General features: G+C 50.8%; 2 protein-coding genes across 10 annotated transcripts in view; one reads left to right on the top strand and one right to left on the bottom strand.

Annotated features, from left to right (window-relative positions):
• mtbp (MDM2 binding protein) overlaps window positions 1-1948 on the bottom strand; it is a 108881-nt gene extending 106933 nt beyond the window's left edge. For 4 of the 9 annotated variants that reach the window (XR_011352151.1, XR_011352152.1, XR_011352150.1 and 1 more), the window contains exon 1: window positions 1047-1944. Coding sequence is in view for 6 of the 9 variants with exons in the window: in XM_069920944.1 (XP_069777045.1) it covers window positions 1047-1116 (70 nt within the window). In the remaining 3 variants the exon portion in view is untranslated. Of the gene's footprint in view, window positions 1-1046 lie in introns of all 9 variants that reach the window. The other 5 variants (XM_069920949.1, XM_069920945.1, XM_069920950.1 and 2 more) reach the window with 4 other exon arrangements.
• A 378-nt stretch (window positions 1949-2326) lies between these two features.
• Window positions 2327-24461, top strand: part of mrpl13 (mitochondrial ribosomal protein L13) — a 165317-nt gene continuing 143182 nt past the window's right edge. The window contains exons 1-2 of the mRNA XM_069920952.1: window positions 2327-2432; window positions 15302-15425. Of these exons, the coding sequence (XP_069777053.1) occupies window positions 2406-2432; window positions 15302-15425 (151 nt within the window). The 5' untranslated portion in view covers window positions 2327-2405. The remainder of the gene's footprint in view (window positions 2433-15301; window positions 15426-24461) is intronic.

Consider the following 24461-nt stretch of genomic DNA (forward strand, 5'->3'; position numbering starts at 1 on the left):
AAACACCATTTTAAATGCCACTTTTCATCTTGCACTTACTTCATCTGTGAACAGTTTTTTAAAAATCCTTTTAAATTTATTGTCTCTATATGTGTCATGCAATATTGTGGTAATTTAATTTATGCTGTTGTGGTATGTGTATCTTGTGTATCTGCATGGTTAGAGCAAGAATTTCAGTGCATTGTATTTGTGTAAATGACAATAAACACTCGTCATCATCATCTAGAGTCCTAGAGAAAAATTGCCTTTAACATTTCCTTTCCCATGTTACTCACAAGTTTATTGACTTCATGAATAGTTAACCATATAACCATTTACGGAGCGGAAACAGGCCATGTTGGCCTTTCGAGTCCGCACCGGTTCACTGATTTTGTGCGCCCTCTTCAGGCATTGGGTCCCGGTAGATCTTCATTCTGCATACAAACTTGTTAAAGATCTTCGCAGAACAGATGCAAGGAAGGTGTTTCTCCTGACGGAGGTGTCTGGTACTGAAGGTAGACTCCCGCAGTTTACTCTGGATTCCACCCTCTGTATCTGAATACTCAGAGTCTGAACTATTTATCTTTTTCCAGGTGGGGTAGAAAGAATCTGAGGCATCTTTTCCATCCAACTCAGGGATCAACCTATCAGTGTAGTTCTTTGGTCCTTTAAGAAGTTCAAGGCCACCATTTATTGCCCATCCGAAAATGCCCCAAAAAAAAGTGCTGAGATACCATCTTGAATCTCTGCAGTCCCCTTCCATCGAGGGTGCTGTTGGAGATGAAGTTCCAGGATTTAAAACCAGTGATGATAAAGAAACACCACTTTGTAACTTGTGGCCTGGACCTTCCTGACTGCACAGATCACAAGTTTTGGAGGAGTGGACTGAGTAGCATTACTGTTGGCCACCAAGGTATTTTGTAGATGATACACATTACAGTGACAGTGTGGTGGTGGGGGAGGGAATTAATGTTTAGGATGATGAATGTGGTTCACAAGAGCTTGGGGGAATGTCACCTTTATACTTAAATATAATTGATAGGTCAAATTATAAATACCAGACTCACCTGCAAACTCTTCATTTTGGCACTGATCTTCTTTATAATTCCAAACAGCTAATAGCACATATCGATCCATTGTTAGATTTAATAGAAAGTGTCTGGCTTAAAATTAATATGCAAACAATTTAAAGGTCCAGAGTAGTTTGGCCACGTGTCTTCTCAGTATCGGCTTCAATTTCCCAGTTATATCCCACACACGTGGCAATCCTCAATGTTTCCTCTTGTTTGATGATCACACTGGTTTCCTTGCTGCAGAGTTGGAAAGTGACTTTTTGCTGTAGTTCTAATTATAAGAATGGTTAACTCCAGGCATTGCCTCTGCTGACCCTTACACATGAAAGGATGACAAACACGCTGGAGGAAAGTCGACGTGGTTAGATCAGTTGCTGTGGATTGGGTGATATCGTTTGGAAAGATTGAGGGTGGCCATGGTTTCAAAGAGGGCATCTGGGAGGTGGAGGTGGCTGTAGATATGTTGGGGGGGTGGGGGGCAGTGCTAGCTATCCATAGTTGTCAATGGTGGAGAGATTACCTCTTGCTGAAGGAGAGAAATAAATGAGGTTACTCACAGAATGGATGGGAGAGGAAGTGGTAATGCACTGCAACTGTGGGCCTGGACGGGGGTCTCACTTATCCTTAGAAGTGGGATGACCAACTGCAACGGAATGAAGAGTGGCCCCCTGCTTTGGAGGATTGGGTGGTTTTATACGCAGAGGGGATCAAGCAATCGTTTGAAGGGCGAGATCTGGAAAGTGATCCTCCCCCCCAGCAGCTGGGGAGAGGAGGTCACCTGTTCCTCTGGGAACTGGGGGTGACCGGCTGTTACGGGGTACTAGGGGCGGGGGTGTGAACGGCTGTTCCGGGGTACTGGGATGGGGGGGGGTGACGGGCGGTTCTGCGGGGTGGGGGGGGGGTGACGGGCGGTTCTGCGGGGTGGGGGGGGGGTGACGGGCGGTTCTGCGGGGGGGGGGGGGTGACGGGCGGTTCTGGGGGTTGGGGGGGGTGACGGGCGGTTCTGGTGGCGGGGGGGATGACGGGCTGTTACGGGGAACTGGGGGGGACGGGGATAAATGACCATCCGTCTCTGCTCCCGCCGTGCGCTTTCCCCCTTCAAGCAGTGCGACGGCTAATAGATCCGGCTGGAAAACCACCTTCCACAAACTGAGTGGTTGCTACGCTCCACACAAAACCTGCTGTTTCCACAATGCAACCGAAAACATCGGTTTGGGGTCAGTTCCGTTTATTGGAATCGGTTTTCCAACCTGAGAAGTTACAACATGTGTGAACAATCACAAGCCGGGAGACCAGGCGCTGTTTCCGCCGGGAAACATTAGGATGTTGCACAAGGAATGAACATCCGGTATCATGTCGAATTTCACCAAAGCTGCACAGGTGAGATGTGACTCGGGGTATTTGGAGAAAGAGAAGCATGAGGGAGCGTGTATCGGAGGGGAGGGGGAGCGTGTATCAGAGGGGAGGGGGAGCGTGTATCAGAGGGGAGGGGGAGCGTGTATCGGAGGGGAGGGGGAGCGTGTATCGGAGGGGAGATGGAGCGTGTATCGGAGGGGAGGGGGAGCGTGTATCGGAGGGGAGGGGGAGCGTGTATCGGAGGGGAGGGGGAGCGTGTATCGGAGGGGAGGGGGAGCGTGTATCAGAGGGGAGGGGGAGCGTGTATCAGAGGGGAGGGGGAGCGTGTATCGGAGGGGAGGGGGAGCGTGTATCGGAGGGGAGATGGAGCGTGTATCGGAGGGGAGGGGGAGCGTGTATCGGAGGGGAGGGGGAGCGTGTATCGGAGGGGAGGGGGAGCGTGTATCGGAGGGGAGGGGGAGCGTGTATCGGAGGGGAGGGGGAGCGTGTATCGGAGGGGAGGGGGAGCGTGTATCGGAGGGGAGGGGGAGCGTGTATCGGAGGGGAGGGGGAGCGTGTATCGGAGGGGAGGGGGAGCGTGTATCGGAGGGGAGGGGGAGCGTGTATCGGAGGGGAGGGGGAGCGTGTATCGGAGGGGAGAGGGAGCGTGTATCGGAGGGGAGAGGGAGCGTGTATCGGAGGGGAGGGGGAGCGTGTATCGGAGGGGAGGGGGAGCGTGTATCGGAGGGGAGGGGGAGCGTGTATCGGAGGGGAGGGGGAGCGTATCGGAGTGGAGGGGGAGCGTATCGGAGGGGAGGGGGAGCGTATCGGAGGGGAGGGGGAGCGTATCGGAGGGGAGGGGGAGCGTATCGGAGGGGAGGGGGAGCATATCGGAGGGGAGGGGGAGCGTATCGGAGGGGAGGGGGAGCGTATCGGAGGGGAGGGGGAGCGTATCGGAGGGGAGGGGTAGGTGGAACGTGTATCGGAGGGGAGAGGGAGCGTATCGGAGGGGTGGGGGAGCGTATCGGAGGGGTGGGGGAGCGTATCGGAGGGGTGGGGGAGCGTATCGGAGGGGTGGGGGAGCGTATCGGAGGGGTGGGGGAGCGTATCGGAGGGGTGGGGGAGCGTGTATCGGTGAGGAGGGGTAGGTGCAATGTGTATTGGAGGGGAGGCGAGGGAGCGTATATCGGAGGGGAAGCGGTGCGTGTATTGGAGGGAATGGGGAGCGTTTATCGGAGGGGAGGTGGAGCGTGTATCGGAGGAGAAAGGAGGGGGAGGGTATATCGAAGGTGAGGGGACGGGTAGCTGGAGCGTTTATCAGAGTGGAGGGGATGGGGAGGGGGAGCGTATCAGGGAGGGGTAGGTGGAGCGTGTATTGGAGGGGAGGGGGAGCGTATCAGAGGTGAGAGGAAGGTGGAGCATGTTTCGGAGGGGAGGGGTAGGTGGAACGTTTATCGGAGGGGAGGGGGAACGTATCGGAGGGGAGGGGGAGCGTATCGGAGGGGAGGGGGAGCGTATCAGAGGTGAGAGGAAGGTGGAGCATGTATCGGAGGGGAGGGGTAGGTGGAACGTTTATCGGAGGGGAGGGGGAGCGTATCGGAGGTGAGGAGAGGGAGGGAGCGTATCGGAGGAGAGGGGAGAGGGAGCGTATCGGAGGAGAGGGGAGGGGGAGCGTATCGGAGGGGAGGGGAGGGGGAGCGTATCGGAGGGGAGGGGAGGGGGAGCGTATCGGAGGGGAGGGGAGGGGGAGCGTATCGGAGGGGAGGGGAGGGGGAGCGTATCGGAGGGGAAGGTGGAACGTGTATCGGAGGGGAAGGTGGAACGTGTATCGGAGGGGTAGGTGGAACGTGTATCGGAGGGGAAGGTGGAACGTGTATCGGAGGGGAAGGTGGAACGTGTATCGGAGGGGAAGGTGGAACGTGTATCGGAGGGGAAGGTGGAACGTGTATCGGAGGGGAAGGTGGAACGTGTATCGGAGGGGAAGGTGGAACGTGTATCGGAGGGGAAGGTGGAACGTGTATCGGAGGGGAAGGTGGAACGTGTATCGGAGGGGAAGGTGGAACGTGTATCGGAGGGGAAGGTGGAACGTGTATCGGAGGGGAAGGTGGAACGTGTATCGGAGGGGAAGGTGGAACGTGTATCGGAGGGGAAGGTGGAACGTGTATCGGAGGGGAAGGTGGAACGTGTATCGGAGGGGAAGGTGGAACGTGTATCGGAGGGGAAGGTGGAACGTGTATCGGAGGGGAAGGTGGAACGTGTATCGGAGGGGAAGGTGGAACGTGTATCGGAGGGGAAGGTGGAACGTGTATCGGAGGGGAAGGTGGAACGTGTATCGGAGGGGAAGGTGGAACGTGTATCGGAGGGGAAGGTGGAACGTGTATCGGAGGGGAAGGTGGAACGTGTATCGGAGGGGAAGGTGGAACGTGTATCGGAGGGGAAGGTGGAACGTGTATCGGAGGGGAAGGTGGAACGTGTATCGGAGGGGAAGGTGGAACGTGTATCGGAGGGGAAGGTGGAACGTGTATCGGAGGGGAAGGTGGAATGTGTATCGGAGGGGAGGGGAGGGGAGGGGAGGGGAGCGTATCGGAGGGGAGGGGTAGGTGGACCGTGTATCGGAGGGGAGGGGTAGGTGGAACATGTATCGGAGGGGAGGCGGAGCGCATCGAAGGGGAGGGGAGGGGGAGCGTATCAGACGGGAGTGGTAGGTGGACGTGTATCGGAGGGGAGGGGTAGTTGGAACGTGTATCGGAGGGGAGGGGGAGCGCATCGAAGGAGAGGGGAGGGGGAGCGCATCGGAGGGGAGTGGAGGTGGAGCGTGTATCGGAGGGGAGGGGTAGGTGGAGCGTGTATCGGAGGGGAGGGGTAGGTGGAGCGTGTATCGGAGGGGAGGGGTAGGTGGAGCGTGTATCGGAGGGGAGGGGTAGGTGGAGCGTGTATCGGAGGGGAGGGGTAGGTGGAGCGTGTATCGGAGGGGAGGGGTAGGTGGAACGTGTATCGGAGGGGAGGGGTAGGTGGAACGTGTATCGGAGGGTAGAGGGAGCGTATCGGAGGGGGAGTGCGTTTCGGAGTGGAGGGGGAGTGCGTATCAGAGGGGAGGTGGAGTACCTATCAGAGGGGAGGGGGCGTGAGTGTCGGAGGGGAGGGGGCGTGCGTGTCGGAGGGGAGGGGGCGTGCGTGTCGGAGGGGAGGGGGCGTGCGTGTCGGAGGGGAGGGGGCGTGCGTGTCGGAGGGGAGGGGGCGTGCGTGTCGGAGGGGAGGGGGCGTGCGTGTCGGAGGGGAGGGGGCGTGCGTGTCGGAGGGGAGGGGGCGTGCGTGTCGGAGGGGAGGGGGCGTGCGTGTCGGAGGGGAGGGGGCGTGCGTGTCGGAGGGGAGGGGGCGTGCGTGTCGGAGGGGAGGGGGCGTGCGTGTCGGAGGGGAGGGGGCGTGCGTGTCGGAGGGGAGGGGGCGTGCGTGTCGGAGGGGAGGGGGCGTGCGTGTCGGAGGGGAGGGGGCGTGCGTGTCGGAGGGGAGGGGGCGTGCGTGTCGGAGGGGAGGGGGCGTGCGTGTCGGAGGGGAGGGGGCGTGCGTGTCGGAGGGGAGGGGGCGTGCGTGTCGGAGGGGAGGGGGCGTGCGTGTCGGAGGGGAGGGGGCGTGCGTGTCGGAGGGGAGGGGGCGTGCGTGTCGGAGGGCAGGGGGCGTGCGTGTCGGAGGGCAGGGGGCGTGCGTGTCGGAGGGGAGGGGGCGTGCGTGTCGGAGGGGAGAGGGCGTGCGTGTCGGAGGGGAGGGGGCGTGCGTGTCGGAGGGGAGGGGGCGTGCGTGTCGGAGGGGAGGGGGCGTGCGTGTCGGAGGGGAGGGGGCGTGCGTGTCGGAGGGGAGGGGGCGTGCGTGTCGGAGGGGAGGGGGCGTGCGTGTCGGAGGGGAGGGGGCGTGCGTGTCGGAGGGGAGGGGGCGTGCGTGTCGGAGGGGAGGGGGCGTGCGTGTCGGAGGGGAGGGGGCGTGCGTGTCGGAGGGGAGGGGGCGTGCGTGTCGGAGGGGAGGGGGCGTGCGTGTCGGAGGGGTGGGGGCGTGCGTGTCGGAGGGGAGGGGGCGTGCGTGTCGGAGGGGAGGGGGCGTGCGTGTCGGAGGGGAGGGGGCGTGCGTGTCGGAGGGGAGGGGGCGTGCGTGTCGGAGGGGAGGGGGCGTGCGTGTCGGAGGGGAGGGGGCGTGCGTGTCGGAGGGGAGGGGGCGTGCGTGTCGGAGGGGAGGGGGCGTGCGTGTCGGAGGGGAGGGGGCGTGCGTGTCGGAGGGGAGGGGGCGTGCGTGTCGGAGGGGAGGGGGCGTGCGTGTCGGAGGGGAGGGGGCGTGCGTGTCGGAGGGGAGGGGGCGTGCGTGTCGGAGGGGAGGGGGCGTGCGTGTCGGAGGGGAGGGGGCGTGCGTGTCGGAGGGGAGGGGGCGTGCGTGTCGGAGGGGAGGGGGCGTGCGTGTCGGAGGGGAGGGGGCGTGCGTGTCGGAGGGGAGGGGGCGTGCGTGTCGGAGGGGAGGGGGCGTGCGTGTCGGAGGGGAGGGGGCGTGCGTGTCGGAGGGGAGGGGGCGTGCGTGTCGGAGGGGAGGGGGCGTGCGTGTCGGAGGGGAGGGGGCGTGCGTGTCGGAGGGGAGGGGGCGTGCGTGTCGGAGGGGAGGGGGCGTGCGTGTCGGAGGGGAGGGGGCGTGCGTGTCGGAGGGGAGGGGGCGTGCGTGTCGGAGGGGAGGGGGCGTGCGTGTCGGAGGGGAGGGGGCGTGCGTGTCGGGGGGAGGGGGCGTGCGTGTCGGGGGGAGGGGGCGAGCGTGTCGGAGGGGAGGGGAGGGGGAGCGTATATTGGAGGGGAGGGGAGGGGGAGCGTATATTGGAGGGGAGGGGAGGGGGAGCGTATATTGGAGGGGAGGGGAGGGGGAGCGTATATTGGAGGGGAGGGGAGGGGGAGCGTATATTGGAGGGGAGGGGAGGGGGAGCGTATATTGGAGGGGAGGGGAGGGGGAGCGTATATTGGAGGGGAGGGGAGGGGGAGCGTATATTGGAGGGGAGGGGAGGGGGAGCGTATATTGGAGGGGAGGGGAGGGGGAGCGTATATTGGAGGGGAGGGGAGGGGGAGCGTATATTGGAGGGGAGGGGAGGGGGAGCGTATATTGGAGGGGAGGGGAGGGGGAGCGTATATTGGAGGGGAGGGGAGGGGGAGCGTATATTGGAGGGGAGGGGAGGGGGAGCGTATATTGGTGGGGAGGGGAGGGGGAGCGTATATTGGAGGGGAGGGGAGGGGGAGCGTATATTGGAGGGGAGGGGAGGGGGAGCGTATATTGGAGGGGAGGGGAGGGGGAGCGTATATTGGAGGGGAGGGGAGGGGGAGCGTATATTGGAGGGGAGGGGAGGGGGAGTGGGTGCCGGAGGGGAGGGGAGGGGGAGTGGGTGCCGGAGGGGAGGGGAGGGGGAGTGGGTGCCGGAGGGGAGGGGAGGGGAGGGGGAGTGGGTGCCGGAGGGGAGGGGAGGGGAGGGGGAGTGGGTGCCGGAGGGGAGGGGAGGGGAGGGGGAGCGTATATTGGAGGGGAGGGGAGGGGGAGTGGGTGCCGGAGGGGAGGGGGAGTGGGTGCCGGAGGGGAGGGGGAGTGGGTGCCGGAGGGGAGGGGGAGTGGGTGCCGGAGGGGAGGGGTAGGCGGAGTGGGTGCCGGAGGGGTGGGGTAGGCGGAGCGTGTATCGGAGGGGTGGGGTAGGCGGAGCGTGTATCGGAGGGGAGAGGTTGGGGAGCGTATTGGAGAGGTATGGGAGCCTGTATCGGAGTGGAGCTGTTGGGGAGCATATCGGAGGGATAGGGGAGCGTGTATCGGAGGGGTAGTTGAGAGTTAGGTGCAGTGTGTATCGGAGGGGTAGGGGAGAGGTAGGTGCAGTGTGTATCAGAGGGGAGGGGAAGGGTAGCGTGTATCGGAGGGTAGGGAGGGGAAGGGGAGAGTGTATCGGAGGGGAGGGGGAGAGTGTATCGGAGGGGAGGGGGAGAGTGTATCGGAGGGGAGGGGGAGAGTGTATCGGAGGGGAGGGGGAGAGTGTATCGGAGGGGAGGGGGAGGGTATCGGGGAGGGGGAGAGTATCGGAGGGGAGGGGGAGAGTGTATCGGAGGGGAGGGGGAGAGTGTATCGGAGGGGAGGGGGAGAGTGTATCGGAGGGGAGGGGGAGAGTGTATCGGAGGGGAGGGGGAGAGTGTATCGGAGGGGAGGGGGAGAGTGTATCGGAGGGGAGGGGGAGAGTGTATCGGAGGGGAGGGGGAGAGTGTATCGGAGGGGAGGGGGAGAGTGTATCGGAGGGGAGGGGGGAGAGTATCGGAGGGGAGGGGGAGAGTGTATCGGAGGGGAGGGGGAGAGTGTATCGGAGGGGGGGGAGAGTGTATCGGAGGGGAGGGGAGGTCGAGCATGTATGGGAGGGGAGGGGATGGGTAGGGGGAGATTGTATCGGAGAAGAGGGGTAGGTTGAGCGTGTATCGGAGGGGAGGGGAAGGGTAGCGTGTATCGGAGGGTAGGGGTAGGTGGAGCATGCATCGGAGGGGAGGGGGAGCGTATATTGGAGGGGAGGGGAGTGGGAGCGTGTGTCGGAGGGGAGGGGAGGCGGAGCAAGTATCAGAGCGGAGGGGTTGGTGATCATGTATCGCAGGGGAGGGGAGGGAGCGTGTATCGTAATGGAGGGGTCAGCGCAGCGTGTATCAGAGGCGAGTGGAGGGGGAGTGTGTTCTTTGCATTGAGCTGGACTGCAGCCCCCGCTGAGTCCGCAGCCCCCGCTGAGTCCGCAGCCCCCGCTGAGTCCGCAGCCCCCGCTGAGTCCGCAGCCCCCGCTGAGTCCGCAGCCCCCGCTGAGTCCGCAGCCCCCGCTGAGTCCGCAGCCCCCGCTGAGTCCGCAGCCCCCGCTGAGTCCGCAGCCCCCGCTGAGTCCGCAGCCCCCGCTGAGTCCGCAGCCCCCGCTGAGTCCGCAGCCCCCGCTGAGTCCGCAGCCCCCGCTGAGTCCGCAGCCCCCGCTGAGTCCGCAGCCCCCGCTGAGTCCGCAGCCCCCGCTGAGTCCGCAGCCCCCGCTGAGTCCGCAGCCCCCGCTGAGTCCGCAGCCCCCGCTGAGTCCGCAGCCCCCGCTGAGTCCGCAGCCCCCGCTGAGTCCGCAGCCCCCGCTGAGTCCGCAGCCCCCGCTGAGTCCGCAGCCCCCGCTGAGTCCGCAGCCCCCGCTGAGTCCGCAGCCCCCGCTGAGTCCGCAGCCCCCGCTGAGTCCGCAGCCCCCGCTGAGTCCGCAGCCCCCGCTGAGTCCGCAGCCCCCGCTGAGTCCGCAGCCCCCGCTGAGTCCGCAGCCCCCGCTGAGTCCGCAGCCCCCGCTGAGTCCGCAGCCCCCGCTGAGTCCGCAGCCCCCGCTGAGTCCGCAGCCCCCGCTGAGTCCGCAGCCCCCGCTGAGTCCGCAGCCCCCGCTGAGTCCGCAGCCCCCGCTGAGTCCGCAGCCCCCGCTGAGTCCGCAGCCCCCGCTGAGTCCGCAGCCCCCGCTGAGTCCGCAGCCCCCGCTGAGTCCGCAGCCCCCGCTGAGTCCGCAGCCCCCGCTGAGTCCGCAGCCCCCGCTGAGTCCGCAGCCCCCGCTGAGTCCGCAGCCCCCGCTGAGTCCGCAGCCCCCGCTGAGTCCGCAGCCCCCGCTGAGTCCGCAGCCCCCGCTGAGTCCGCAGCCCCCGCTGAGTCCGCAGCCCCCGCTGAGTCCGCAGCCCCCGCTGAGTCCGCAGCCCCCGCTGAGTCCGCAGCCCCCGCTGAGTCCGCAGCCCCCGCTGAGTCCGCAGCCCCCGCTGAGTCCGCAGCCCCCGCTGAGTCCGCAGCCCCCGCTGAGTCCGCAGCCCCCGCTGAGTCCGCAGCCCCCGCTGAGTCCGCAGCCCCCGCTGAGTCCGCAGCCCCCGCTGAGTCCGCAGCCCCCGCTGAGTCCGCAGCCCCCGCTGAGTCCGCAGCCCCCGCTGAGTCCGCAGCCCCCGCTGAGTCCGCAGCCCCCGCTGAGTCCGCAGCCCCCGCTGAGTCCGCAGCCCCCGCTGAGTCCGCAGCCCCCGCTGAGTCCGCAGCCCCCGCTGAGTCCGCAGCCCCCGCTGAGTCCGCAGCCCCCGCTGAGTCCGCAGCCCCCGCTGAGTCCGCAGCCCCCGCTGAGTCCGCAGCCCCCGCTGAGTCCGCAGCCCCCGCTGAGTCCGCAGCCCCCGCTGAGTCCGCAGCCCCCGCTGAGTCCGCAGCCCCCGCTGAGTCCGCAGCCCCCGCTGAGTCCGCAGCCCCCGCTGAGTCCGCAGCCCCCGCTGAGTCCGCAGCCCCCGCTGAGTCCGCAGCCCCCGCTGAGTCCGCAGCCCCCGCTGAGTCCGCAGCCCCCGCTGAGTCCGCAGCCCCCGCTGAGTCCGCAGCCCCCGCTGAGTCCGCAGCCCCCGCTGAGTCCGCAGCCCCCGCTGAGTCCGCAGCCCCCGCTGAGTCCGCAGCCCCCGCTGAGTCCGCAGCCCCCGCTGAGTCCGCAGCCCCCGCTGAGTCCGCAGCCCCCGCTGAGTCCGCAGCCCCCGCTGAGTCCGCAGCCCCCGCTGAGTCCGCAGCCCCCGCTGAGTCCGCAGCCCCCGCTGAGTCCGCAGCCCCCGCTGAGTCCGCAGCCCCCGCTGAGTCCGCAGCCCCCGCTGAGTCCGCAGCCCCCGCTGAGTCCGCAGCCCCCGCTGAGTCCGCAGCCCCCGCTGAGTCCGCAGCCCCCGCTGAGTCCGCAGCCCCCGCTGAGTCCGCAGCCCCCGCTGAGTCCGCAGCCCCCGCTGAGTCCGCAGCCCCCGCTGAGTCCGCAGCCCCCGCTGAGTCCGCAGCCCCCGCTGAGTCCGCAGCCCCCGCTGAGTCCGCAGCCCCCGCTGAGTCCGCAGCCCCCGCTGAGTCCGCAGCCCCCGCTGAGTCCGCAGCCCCCGCTGAGTCCGCAGCCCCCGCTGAGTCCGCAGCCCCCGCTGAGTCCGCAGCCCCCGCTGAGTCCGCAGCCCCCGCTGAGTCCGCAGCCCCCGCTGAGTCCGCAGCCCCCGCTGAGTCCGCAGCCCCCGCTGAGTCCGCAGCCCCCGCTGAGTCCGCAGCCCCCGCTGAGTCCGCAGCCCCCGCTGAGTCCGCAGCCCCCGCTGAGTCCGCAGCCCCCGCTGAGTCCGCAGCCCCCTCTGGGTACTGCCATCTTGTCCACAGACCCTGGAATTGCATAATTAAAAAAAAAAAGCACCTTTGACTCCTTTAATAGTCCATTTAAAGCCTTTACAGGTTGCCTTATCAATGAAGGCTGGACTGGAAGTAGAAGAGTGAGAGCTTAATTAAAACACAAAATAAAGGATTCTTAAAGTGTTGGATGTGGTGAGGATTGTTCTTCTTGTGGGGGAACCTAGATTTAGGAGATCATTATATAAGGGTAGAGGTGAGATGATTTTGAATTTTCTTCCTCATAGGGTAATGAAATCCTTGAATATATTCTGCCTGTCAGATTCAGATTTTCAAATTTATTGACAAGAACATACATGACATCACATACAACCCTAAGTTTATTTTTCCTGAGTGCGAGGCAGAATTACCACTTATTGGTAGCTATAAACATCGGATTCAACATATACATGAGAACAAATAAATGTAAACAAACTGACTGCAATAAAGGAAAAAAATATCAATAAAGTGCAAAAGTAAGAGTACCTAAATAAGTCCTTAATTAAGTTTGTTGTTGAGTCTGATGATGGAAGGGTAGCAGGTGTTCCTAAACCTGTTGGTGCGAGTCTTGTGGCATCTCTATCTCTTTCCTGATGGTAGGAGCGAGAGCAGAGTGTGTGCTGGGTGGTGTGAATCCTTGATGATTGCTTCTGCTCTCCAATGGCAGCATTCCCTGTAGATGTTCTCGAGGGAGCAAAGGTTTTTCCTGTGATGTCGTGGGCTGTGTCCACTACCTTTTGCAAGGCTTTACGCTCAGGGGTATTGGTGTTCCCAGACCAGACCGTTATGCAGCCGATCAGCACATTTTCCACCACCCATCTGTAGAAATTTGGCAGGGTTTCCAGTGTCATACCAAACCTCCACAAATTCCTGAGGAAATAGAGGTGCTATGTTTCTTCACAAATCCATTTTGTTTTGGGTCCAGGAAAGATCCTCTGAGATAGTGACTCTCAAGAACTTAAATTTGCTCACCCTCTCCTTCCTGAAGTTAATAATCAGCTCCTTGCTTTTGGTGACATTGAATGAAAGGTTGTTGTTGGTGCACCATTCAGCCAAGTTTTCAATCTCCATCCTGTATGCTGACTAGCATGGTATCATCAATGAATTTGTGGATAGTTTTGTTGTCGAACCGAGCCACACAGTCATAGGTATAAAGCGAATAGAACATATAACTAAGAATGCAGCCCTGTGGTGCTCTGGTGCAGTTGGAGATTGATCTTACCATCCTCATTGATTGTGGCCTGGAGTTGAGGAAATCCAGGATCCAATTACACAGTGGAGTATTGAGTCCCAGGTCTTGGAGTTTGCTGATCAATTTTGAGGAGAGGACGGTGTTGAATACTAAACTATAGTCGATAAAGAGCATCCTGATGTGTGCATCTTTGCAGTCCAGGTGTTCCAGGGCTTTTTGAGAGCCAGTGAAATGGCATCCACCGTATATCTGTTCATAATTCAAACAAATCCATGTTATTGGTCAAATAGGAGCTGATATGCTTCAACACTAGCCTTTGAAAACACTTAATCATTGTTTATTTGAGTGCCACTGGTCGATAGTTATTTAGGCAGGTTACCACATTCTTCTTGGTCACCGGTACAATTGATGCCTATTTGAAACAGGTGGGTACAACACCTTGCCAGAGTGAGATGTTGAAGATAATCTGTGAATACGTTAATAAATTGGTCATCAGATTTTTAATACTCGGCCGGGTACTCTGTCTGGACCAGATGTTCTCCTCAGATTTACTCTCCTCTCAAGGTACTATATAGCACAAAGAGATGGAATGTTACTATAGATAGATGAGAATGTTGAACTCTGGTTACAATTGGATCAGCAATAATCTTGTTAAACAGTGGAGCAGGCATGATGAACTTAGTGATGCATTTCTGTATTCATACATAGGAGAAGGTAGGGGAAAGAGAGCAGAGGGGAAGGAACGTTGGAATGTAAGAACCTGCTTCTAAGGTCTAACAAGAATGAATGAACACTCAGCCACTTCCCTATTCTTTGAAATAGCATCCTTGGAGAGTGCGGAGATGACCTTGGGATAATTTTTTATCCCAAACACAACACTGCTAAGAACGTAGCACTTCCTCATTAAGCAATGCCAATCTGAAACTTGCGATGGTCAGTGATGCAGAGCTGTTGAGAATTAAAGCCACTACTCTCCAACATTTGAGATGAAAAATGAAATTTATCTCAAAAATGTATTTCTTACTTCAGACGGAAGCCCCTAAACTAGATAAGTCGAGAGAGACGGGAATCAGATTTGGGTATAGAAATTGATCCATTTCACTGGGCTAACCTATGTCAGGACAGCATGAGCAATTCAATTAATGTAAGGTATAGGGTGGTCCAATATAATTTTTTGCATCAGATGTACTTTACAAAAATTAAATAAATTAAAATATGAATTTATCCAATTTATCCCAGTACAAATTACCAGAATTTGAAACCCTCAGGTGCCAGAATTGTTTTATTGGGGAAATTGGTAGATATAAGATGAGGCTGTTTAAATATCAATTGAAATTTTTAAAACTTGCTTAAGTGGATACCAGGAAATGCATAGCCATGACTTGGAAATCTGATCCCCAACTGAGTCTGACCCACTGGAAGTCAGAAATGCATAGTTGTGTTCCCCTGGAGAAGATTACTTACAACCTCAGAAATTGTTACTTCATGTTTTTGAGAATATGGAACCCATATTTAAGATACATGCGGATTAACCGTTGATGATTCTACCCCCCCCCCCCACCCCAGTCTCCAATACCATTGTCTCCAGTATCCCTAGTGATGTCCATCCCTTGAGGGAGGAAGTAAGCATTGGATGAATCGTGTAATGTTTCATCTGTAATTAATGCTTTTGGAAAATAGATGATTTTGTCACATTTTATGGGAGAATTAGCTCTTTCTTTTTTCCTTCTCCTTTGGGGAAGGGGGTCTTACTTTTTTTATCTTTTCTGTTTCCTATTTTTTTTTAAAGGATCAGCTTGATGTGTAATTTTGTATTTATAGACAATGGTGCAGAATTTCATAATTGTGATAATGTGTTCATGCTTCTTCATCTATCAACATGTAGTTCGATTTTGGTATTGTATACATCTGTGATGTTTCTTTGATTTTGTTTGTTTTCTAACTTCATGTTGATTGAAAATTAAATAAATAAAGGAGAAGAAAAAGCTTTATAATTAATTTCATTTCTCTATTCTTATTCCATGGGCCAACATAGCTTTATTTCTTCAAGTATTTATCCAATTTCCTTTTGAAAGTCAATACTAAATCTGCTCCCACTGCATGTTTCAGATCACAATTCATTAAGTTAAAAGTATATTCTCCTTGTCTTTCCTCTTATTCTTTTGAAAAACATCTTAACTGCCACTTTTCTGCTTCCTGTCCCTTTTGCCAGTAAAAATAAATTCTTATTTATTTTTTATCCCCATCTTTAATGGTTTTGTAATTGTAAGGTGTAGCAATTTATTCCTCAGCCATCTATGACCCAAGGAAAACAAGCACATATTCTCCAATACCTCTACAGGGCAGAAGTTACTTGAAAAACAGAAATTATTTTGTAAATATTTGCACCCTCTCTAGGGAGATTTTCTGGTGCCCAGAATTAGATGCCATGCCCCTACTATGACTCAACCAGAATTTTAATCTAACTTTGGTGACATAAAATATATGACGTAACTGAAATTACACTCTGTAGCTGGTGTTAGATTTATATTCTTTACTCAAAAGATTTTCCTCATTGTTTCAGCAATGGGCTTCTTTTGCGAGGATTTGGTATTTGATTGATGCCAAGATGCAACCACCTGGAAAGATTGCAACAATGTGCTCCATCAGACTGCAGGGGAAACATAAACCAATTTACCATGCACTGAGTGAGTATCCAGAATCTCCCTCCTCTTTTGAATGTCATGTTTCATTCACAATCTAGGCTTAGGGGAGATGATGATGATGGTATAAGTGGAATGGCTGCCCTGTAATTGACCTGGCAGATTTAAATAACCTATACCTGCCCTTTGGAAAAAAACTAGATTGCCTCTGTTAGTTAAATGATTTTGGTGAGCTTTTCCACAAAATGATTGTTTGGCTCTGGATGATTTAAACAGAAAACATTTTTCCCAATTTGAACATGTAATCCTTTTGTAAATATGATATATGTATGGCGTGCCTAATCCAGTCATTGTTTGTAAAGTAGCTGAGCCTAGAAGCGCTGTTTCATCTCATTGTATGCATGCAGTCAGATGATAATAAACTTGAATTTGAAGTTGTAATCTGTTAAAGCTGAGGCCATCAGATAATTTCTACATTTTGTCATGAATCTAGTACAACCAGATTAACTATTTTTTCTGCTCTGTGATCATTCAGAAAAATAACTTCCAAACTGAATTCCTTTAACAGAAAATCCAGTGTACCTGTATTAAAATCATGATTTTCTTTTCTTAAATTTGTGATTGGAAAAATTTTAGAATTTGGCAGAGAAGAATTAAACAAATGGGGGCTTCTATAGTTCAGAAAAGAGTAATAAACTCAGATGCAGAAAAAAATATAATGGGGAATAAGGAAATCAAAGAGAAATTAAATACTGTATCTTATTTGTTTTTTCTGAAGAAGCCACAGAAATAGTGTACAACAACTGAGTGACTGAGGCGTATTAGAGAAGTTGATGGGGCTGTAAACCAATTAGTTCCAGGACCTGCATCATAGATTTTGTAAAGATAATAATCGTCTTCTTCCAAATTATCACAGATTCTGTGAATGATTTCAACAGATTGGAAGACCCACTATTTACAAAATAAGAAAGATAGAAAACATCTATTGCTTGACTTGTATAAGTGAAAAAGCTTGAACCTTTTCTTGTGGGAACAAGGCACATGGAAAATAACATGAGGATTGGGCAGAATTAATGTGGGTTTTGGAAAGGAAAATTATGTTTAACATATTGTTTGTGTTCTAACTAACATAAGAAAGGACAAAGTATTGAACTCAGAAAGCCTTTGATAAAGTGCTATTCAGCTTTCGGAATGCACTATATTAGGAGTAATATACTGGCATGAATTGGTTAAAGCATAGAGAACAGAGACTAGGAACAAACAGATTATTTCTGGGTTGGGAGGCTATGACCAATAGGATCAACATGAGGCTCCCACTAGAACAGAGAATGAGCAGGGCTCACCACTGACCACCTATGGGTCTTTGTATTGTCTGTAATCTTGTGCCAGTACTCTCTCGCCAACCTCCAGTGTTCTAGGTAAAGTTTGTGGTGATATGGATTTTTCTAAATGGAGGTCCAGATCCGGGTGAATTGTCATGGCCAAACATCAATTCTGCTGAGGTGCATTTTGTGGTAGAATGTGGTGTGTTTCTGTACCCCACTATGAAATCAGCAATTCTGTGAATCCAGGAGGCGTTTAGGAGTTTTTTGGTTTTAATTACCTTTTTAAATGTTTGCACAAAGCGTTCTGCCTCTCCATTAATACTTGGGTGATAGGGTGCCAACAAAATATGTCTGATATTGATGTTGCACATAAATTTCTTAAAAGGTTCTGATGTAAACTGGGGATGATTGTCCATGACCAATTCGTAAGGTAATCTGCATGTGGCAAACATGGCCCATAGTTGATCAATTGTAGAATCGGTTTTGGTGTTTTTCATATGTGAAACTACTGGGTATTTGGAATGTGTGTCCACCACTAAAATGAAAGTTTCTCCCATGAATGGCCCCATGAAGTCTACGTGAATCCGATGCCTGGGTCTGGAAGGCCATTTCCATTGGTTGGCCTCAGCCTGTGGCATTTTTGGCTGCATTGAGTAACATTTTGCATTCTCTAACTGTTGTTTCAACGTCTCTCTCTATTGATGGCCACCAAACATGCATCCAGGCCAGTGCTTTCATTCGTACCATCCCATGATGGTTGTGGTGCAGCTCTGGTAACATGGTGTTTTGCCATTTGGCTGGGCTAATTGTACGGGTACACCAAAGTAAACATCCTTCTTCAACTGACGGTTCATGGTGGCGTGTGAAATAAGTTTTTAGGTCTTCCGGTATGACCTCAGATTCTGGCCATCCATTAAGGGTGAAGCACAAGACTTTGCTTAACGTTGCCTCCTTTCGTGTTTCTTTGCCGATCTGGGCTGTAATGGGCAGTTGTTGTAGTTGTTCTTGGTTGATACCTGCTACTTCTGCTGTCCATTTAATAATTTCTTCTTTTTGTTCAGTTTCGGGTAGCAGCATGCGTGATAAGGCATCCTCGTGGCTGTTGAGTGTTCGCGGTTTATGTTGTATGGGGCTAGAAGCATGGCCCATCTTTGAATTCTGGCTGCAGCTAATATTGGTATCTCTTTGTGGGGGCCCAGAATCAAACTTAAATGTTTGTTGTCAGTGATTAGGGTGAAAGTTCTTCTGAAGAGATATTGGTGGAATCTTTTTACACCAACAATTTTTACTAACTCTTTCTTTTCCAGTTGTGCCTAATTACATTCGCTTGCAGTTAATGTCCTTGAATCAGATGCCGCTGGTTGCTCACCGTTCTTTGTGATTTGGGACATTGATGTTCCCAGTCCTGCTGGTGAAGCATCAGTGGCTAGAGTCACTTCCTTGTTTGGGTCGTAGTGGATCAGAATCTCATTTGTTGATGTTAATATTTCTTTTAGTCGATCGACTATGTTTTTTGTTTCTGTATTCCAGTACCATTTTTGATCTCTCTTGAGAAAACAGTTTAAGGGGCTGCATAGTGTAGACGTGTTAGGGGTATGTTTCTGATAGTTATTTATAAGCCCTAGAAAGGACTGTAATTCCTTTCTCATTCTTTAATACCATCAGACTAACATGGCTACTGACATACAGAGAGAGAGAGATAGAGGGGTGACATCATGACGTGGACAGCAGGGCGGGCTTATGCTTAACAGCATGTTGTGTGAATAGGTGAACCTACAGTGAGACATGCCAATCTTAAACTTCTGTATTTTTTACTTTTTAAATTTTCCTCAATTTTTTTTTGCTGGTTGCTTGAATTACGATAACAGGAGTTTTACTGTTGTATTGGCATTCATTGCAAGAGGATTTTAATGCAGTAGATGTCTTGCTCCAGGCATACAGAGCCTTGGTGAGTTCACATTTAAATTATCATGTGTTCGTAGGTTTCCTTTAACTCATGAAAATCTTTCTTGTATCAATCCAAATGGCATTCTGAAGAATTCAAAAAGCCCAAAAGGGGTAATAATTGCTGTTTTAGGGATATTATCCTTATGGATAGGTATCTGATTATATCCTTTGACCAGATCAACCTTGGAAAAAATTTGGCAACAGTGTAGATGGGCAGCGAAATCCTGTATATGAGGAATTGGTAACCTGTCGGGTGTAGTAACATTGTTAAGCCTACAGTAATCACCACAGGGTCTCCATCTACTTGTCTTCTTGGGTACCATGTGCATGGTGATGCCCAAGGGCTGTTGAAGCATCGAACGATACCCAATTCTTCCATTGCTGTAAACTCCGCCTTTGCTTGCAGCAATTTTATCAGGTGGAAGACGACGAGCCCTGACATGAATCGATGGGCCTGAAGTGTCTATGTGATGAGACACATCATGGGCTCTTTTTGAGGCATTGAAATTAGGAGTGAGAATACGGGGAAATTTGTTGAGCAGGGCAGCATAGGCATCCTTGTGCAGCGTAAGTACCCCGAACTGGGAAACTCTCCCTTTGCTGCATGCCAGTGGGTATGTCTGAAAGGTGATGGCATGAACCAATTTCCTCCATTTCACGTCCACCAGTAAGTCATGGGATCGTAAAAAGTCCGCACCCAAAATAGGTTGAGCAACAGAAGCTAAGACGCACTTCCAATGGAATGTGGTCCCACCTATTCCAATTGTGATATTTTGTGTGCCAAAGCTGGGAATGGTAGTTCCATTCTCCGCTCGAAGAGCCAGGTGTTGTTGTTTATGCGTTCTTTCAAAATAGGCCAGCGGGAATAAACTAAGCAAGAAACTTGCACTTACCCGCATTGTCTTGAAGATCCAATAGGCCTGTATTTGCACCAGCTGCCGAGGCCACTACTGGCAGCCGGCTCTTTTCATTTCCCGCCTTTTTCCTGTAATAGGTACATGGCTGGACACATTTATGGGCATTTTTTTCCCCAACAGCGATGTTAAAAACACCACACTCGATGTACGTCAGCATGTTCCTCCTTCTTTGATTGGACTGCAGATGCAGGAGGCTCATAGGACGCAGGAGATGTATCTGCTGCCAAAACAGGCTGTATTTGAGTAGACTCTTGTGTAGGAGTACGATAGAGCCTGTCAGCCTCCCGTTCTATGTCATGGGGATGGCGGAAATCCATGTTAGCAATGGGTATGGCGACATGAGCTGGGAGCTATGATAGAAATAGCATTTCAAAGAACAGGCAATGAGAATGACCATCTGCCAATGCCAGCATCTCATTCATTAGGTCCGATGGATTCCTGTCACCCAGGTCTTCCATATTCAAAAACCACATGCCGCGCTCATCCCTTGTCAATTCTAGTGTATCCAGAAGAAACAGGTGAAACCTGGTGTACTGGTTTTCCGCTGGGGGATTGGGAATAAATTTGCTTACTCGAGATGCAGTAGCAGCGTCCAACGCACCTACGACATGCCAGAACTTCATGTACTCCGCCGTTATGCCCCGAAGACGAAACTGGGTTTCAGCCTGAATAAGCCATATCCGAGGTTGATGGGTCCAGAAAGGAGGAAAGTGAAGTCTAGCTGCGTTAACTGCCACCGCTGCTGTAGCTGCGTCGATTATGACTGTAGACTCAGACTTTGGCAGAATCTTGCAGTCGGGGTCACCAATTGTAGCAGCTACTACGATAGAGCTACTAAAGAAGTACAAACACACACCAGAGTAGGCAACTCAAGACTTATTTATTCAGGGTTTACAGGCTTTTTCTACCATGGGACAAGGTGGGATGTTACTATGAGTTTGCTGCTGATCCATGAGACTGGCAGGTTTAAATTTAGCCTTGTAAGTGTCCCGTGCCTTCCAGCAGGAGACTCAACAGCTCAACTGCGCATTGTCGTGCTGTGCACCCGCTCAGCCTGCTACATCTTCATTAATTTAGGTCAAAGAAAAGGAATTATTTGATGCAAAATGTAGTCAATATTTGGAATTATGTGCTCAAAGCACTCAGTTACTGACTAAATTTTATGCAACAATCCATGGATTTTAGATATTAAGCCAAACATGGGAAGTGGGGAGAAAACAGGGAAGTGTCACTGTACAAGATCTGCCATGATCTGAATGAAGGTGAAAGCACGTGGGGCTAAATTGCTTCCTCTGCTATTTCTTATACGATCATTCCAGACACACAAAGTATTTTAAAAACTAGAGACGGCAGAAAATGTATTCACAGAGAAACATGACAAAATCAGCCAGGCAATGGTACTTGGCAAGTTGAGAGAGCAGGAAACATTCCCCCTGTGGTTACTGGTCCACTCACTTCGGCACATGCCACCTTTTAGTTCATTGTGAGCTTTTTTTTTTAGAATATTTTATTTAAAATTTTCATCCATATAATTACAATTATAGAGTCAATACTTAATTAAATTAAAAAATTGCAGTGATTGCATGGTATTAACCCCTCCCCTTACCCACCCTCCCCTCCCTCTTACCCCCTCCCTCTTACCCCCTCCCACTATAAAAGTTATAATAATAACAAAATATAAAATATAATAGTTATATTAAAGAATTATATAAAAAGAGAAAGTATTAAGAAAATATAATATTAATCTGAATTGCACAAAGGATTACCTCACACATTGGGATCTTATAGTATTTATATTAAAGGGCTTTAGGGAAGAAGATTATTACGTCTTAAGAGGTCGGAAATACGTGTTTACATATTTAATCCTAAACTTTGCATATACATGCTCCAAATTTGTACAAAAGTTGAATATTTCTCAAATTGTATGCAATTTTCTTCAAAGGTGGACAACTTTAATTTCTGAATGCCATCTTTCCATACTCAAATGTGCATCTGACTTCAAAGTCACTGCAATGCACTTCCTTGCCACCGCTATTTTAATAAATTTGACTTAATAAAATTATAGTTTTAATTCGGGTCTTGTTCCTTCTATATTCCCCAACAAAAGTAAATCTGGATTGGATAACAATACCAATAATCTGTTCTAAAAACTTTCCTAAATCCATCCAAAAAAGTTCTAACTTTAGAACATGACCAAGTAGAATGCAAAAAGGTTCTGATTTCTTCATCACATCTAAAGCATTTACCTGTTAAGTGCAATTTCATTTTGTGCAATGTTTGTGGTATTAAATATAATTTATGTCAATAATTATATTGAACTAAACTGTATATAACATTTATAATATTTGTCATACAGTCTTGACAGGGTTCTATCCATCTTTTCTCATCAATTGTAATATTTAAATCAATCTCCCATTTCTGCCTAGTTTGATGAACTCCCTTTTTAATAGTGTCTGCTTTTAATAAAAGATACATTGCAGAAATAAATTTCTTAATATAACCTCTCCATTTTTTAAAAACTATTTAAAATTTTTCAAACAAAAACTTTTACAAAATCCATAACAAACATTAAAAGTAAAACTACAACTATCCCACCCCTTCCCTCAACAGACCCCACAAGGGAAGCAAAAATATTTATCACAATTTAAGATATTACTAAATTCATACATCTCAAATAAGGTGACCACATCTTAATAAAAAATTCATAATTATCATGCAGATTATGTTATTTTTTCCATATAAATACAGGACCTCATCTCATTATGCCAACGATTTACATTTACCTCAACTTCATATTTCCAAGAAGTTGCAATACATTTACGAGCCACCGTCAATGCTAAACGCTAAAAAGCTATCTGAAACTTATCTAACCCCAAGTCCAAAAATGGAATGATATAACCCAGCAAGAAAATTTTGGGATCTAATAAAAATTAAATTTTAAACAAATTTTGAAGAAAGTCCCTAATTTTATCCCAAAATGATTGAACTTTATCACAAAGTCAGACCGAGTGTAAAAAAAGTTCCAACACATAGTCCACATCTAAAACACAACTCTGAATTACTAAATCCATATTTCCTCAATCTCTCAGGAGTTAGATATAATTGATGCAAAAAAAATTATAATTAATCATACTGTATCTTACATTAAGCAATTTATTCACACCTTCCAAACATATCCTCTCCCAGTCGGCCTGGTCAATATCACAAGTTAAATCATTTTCCCATTTAATCCTAGATTTATCTAAGTTTATTTTTTCCACAGTGTCTTGTAACAAGGCGTACATCTCTGAAATAAAAACCCTTATCCGAAAAATGAAAAATCATAGACTCAAATTTCGTCAACTTAGGAATTTTCATTTCTCTTCCAAAATGTTCTTTTACTGACGCTCTAATTTGATAATAAACAAACAAAGAATTCCCTGAAATTCCAAATTTCTCTAAGTTGATTAAATGATAAAAATTCATCCTCTTCAAAGCAATCCTGCAATGATTTTATTCCTTTACTTTGCCAATTTATTAAAAATCTATTGTTCCATGTAAAAGAAATTAACTTATTTTGATATATTGGAGCTTAAATCGATATTTTGCCCTTGGAATCCATTCCAAGGGCATAAATTCCTTTTATTCCAAATCCCTAATAAATGCTTCAGGACCAGTACATCATATCTTTGCAACAAAACAGAATTCCATTTAAATACAAATTGATGTGGACAAGGTTCGGATATACCTTGGCCCAACTAGGGGAACACGTAACATCTAACATACAATCAATAAATCTTAATTGAGCTGCCTCGTAATAATTTTGGAAATGAAACCTCCAAAAGCATACTTCCAAGTCAATTTATGCATTGCTACTCTTGCTAATTTTCCCTTCCATAAAAATTCTCAAACTGCTTTATTTAAATCTTGAAAAAAAGATTTTGACAGGGGACAAGGAATCGATTGAAAAAGATACTGAATTTGTGGAAAAATATTAATCTTAATACAGTTTACTCGACCTATTAAAGACAAAGGTAAATCCTTCCATTTAATCAAATCAGCTTTAATCTTTCTCAATAATGGTACGTAATTTAAGTTATACAATGATTGAATCTTAATCTCAATCATTATCCCTAAATCAGTCCATCAAAGTTTAGTAATTTGTTTACACAATTTCCTTCAGAAATTGGTAGTATTTCACTTTTATCCCAATTCACTTTATAACCTGATAATTTACCATATCGTTCCAAACATTCTTGCAAGTAAGTTAAAGATCATTCCGGATTAGTTAAATATATCAAAAGATCATCTGCAAATAAATTGATCTTATATTTCTCAACTATTAACTTTATACCTCTAATATTCTCATTCTGTCTAATAGCCTGAGCTAAAGGTTCGATGACCAACGCAAATAGATCTGGCGACAAAGGGCAACCTTGACGAGTAGAACGTGATAATTTAAAGAAAGAAGAGGTTTGATCATTTGTCGTCACCCTAGCTACAGGATTTTTATATAATGCTTTCACCCCACCAATAAAAAAGGGTCCAAACTTATATTTCTCTAACACTTTAAATAAAAAAATTCAATTCGATCCTATCAAAAGCTTTCTCAGCATCTAGTGCAACTACCATTGATTGGTAGGTCGGGTCGCTGTCGTGAAGCATTGATCAATGAAATCGCTCTACGAATATTGTCAGAAGCATACCTATTTTTAATAAAATTAACCTGATCAACATGTACCAATTGTGGTAAATACTTTGCAAGTCTATTGGCCAATAATTTCGCTATTATTTTATAATTGACATTCAATAAAGAAAATGGTCGATATGAAGCTACTTTCAAAGGGTCTGTCTTTTTTTGGTATAACTTATTACTGCCCTTAAACACAAGTCTGGTAGGGCTTGTTCTTGAG

Source organism: Narcine bancroftii, chromosome 2 (assembly GCF_036971445.1).
Source record: "Narcine bancroftii isolate sNarBan1 chromosome 2, sNarBan1.hap1, whole genome shotgun sequence".
Lineage (NCBI taxonomy): Eukaryota > Metazoa > Chordata > Chondrichthyes > Torpediniformes > Narcinidae > Narcine > Narcine bancroftii.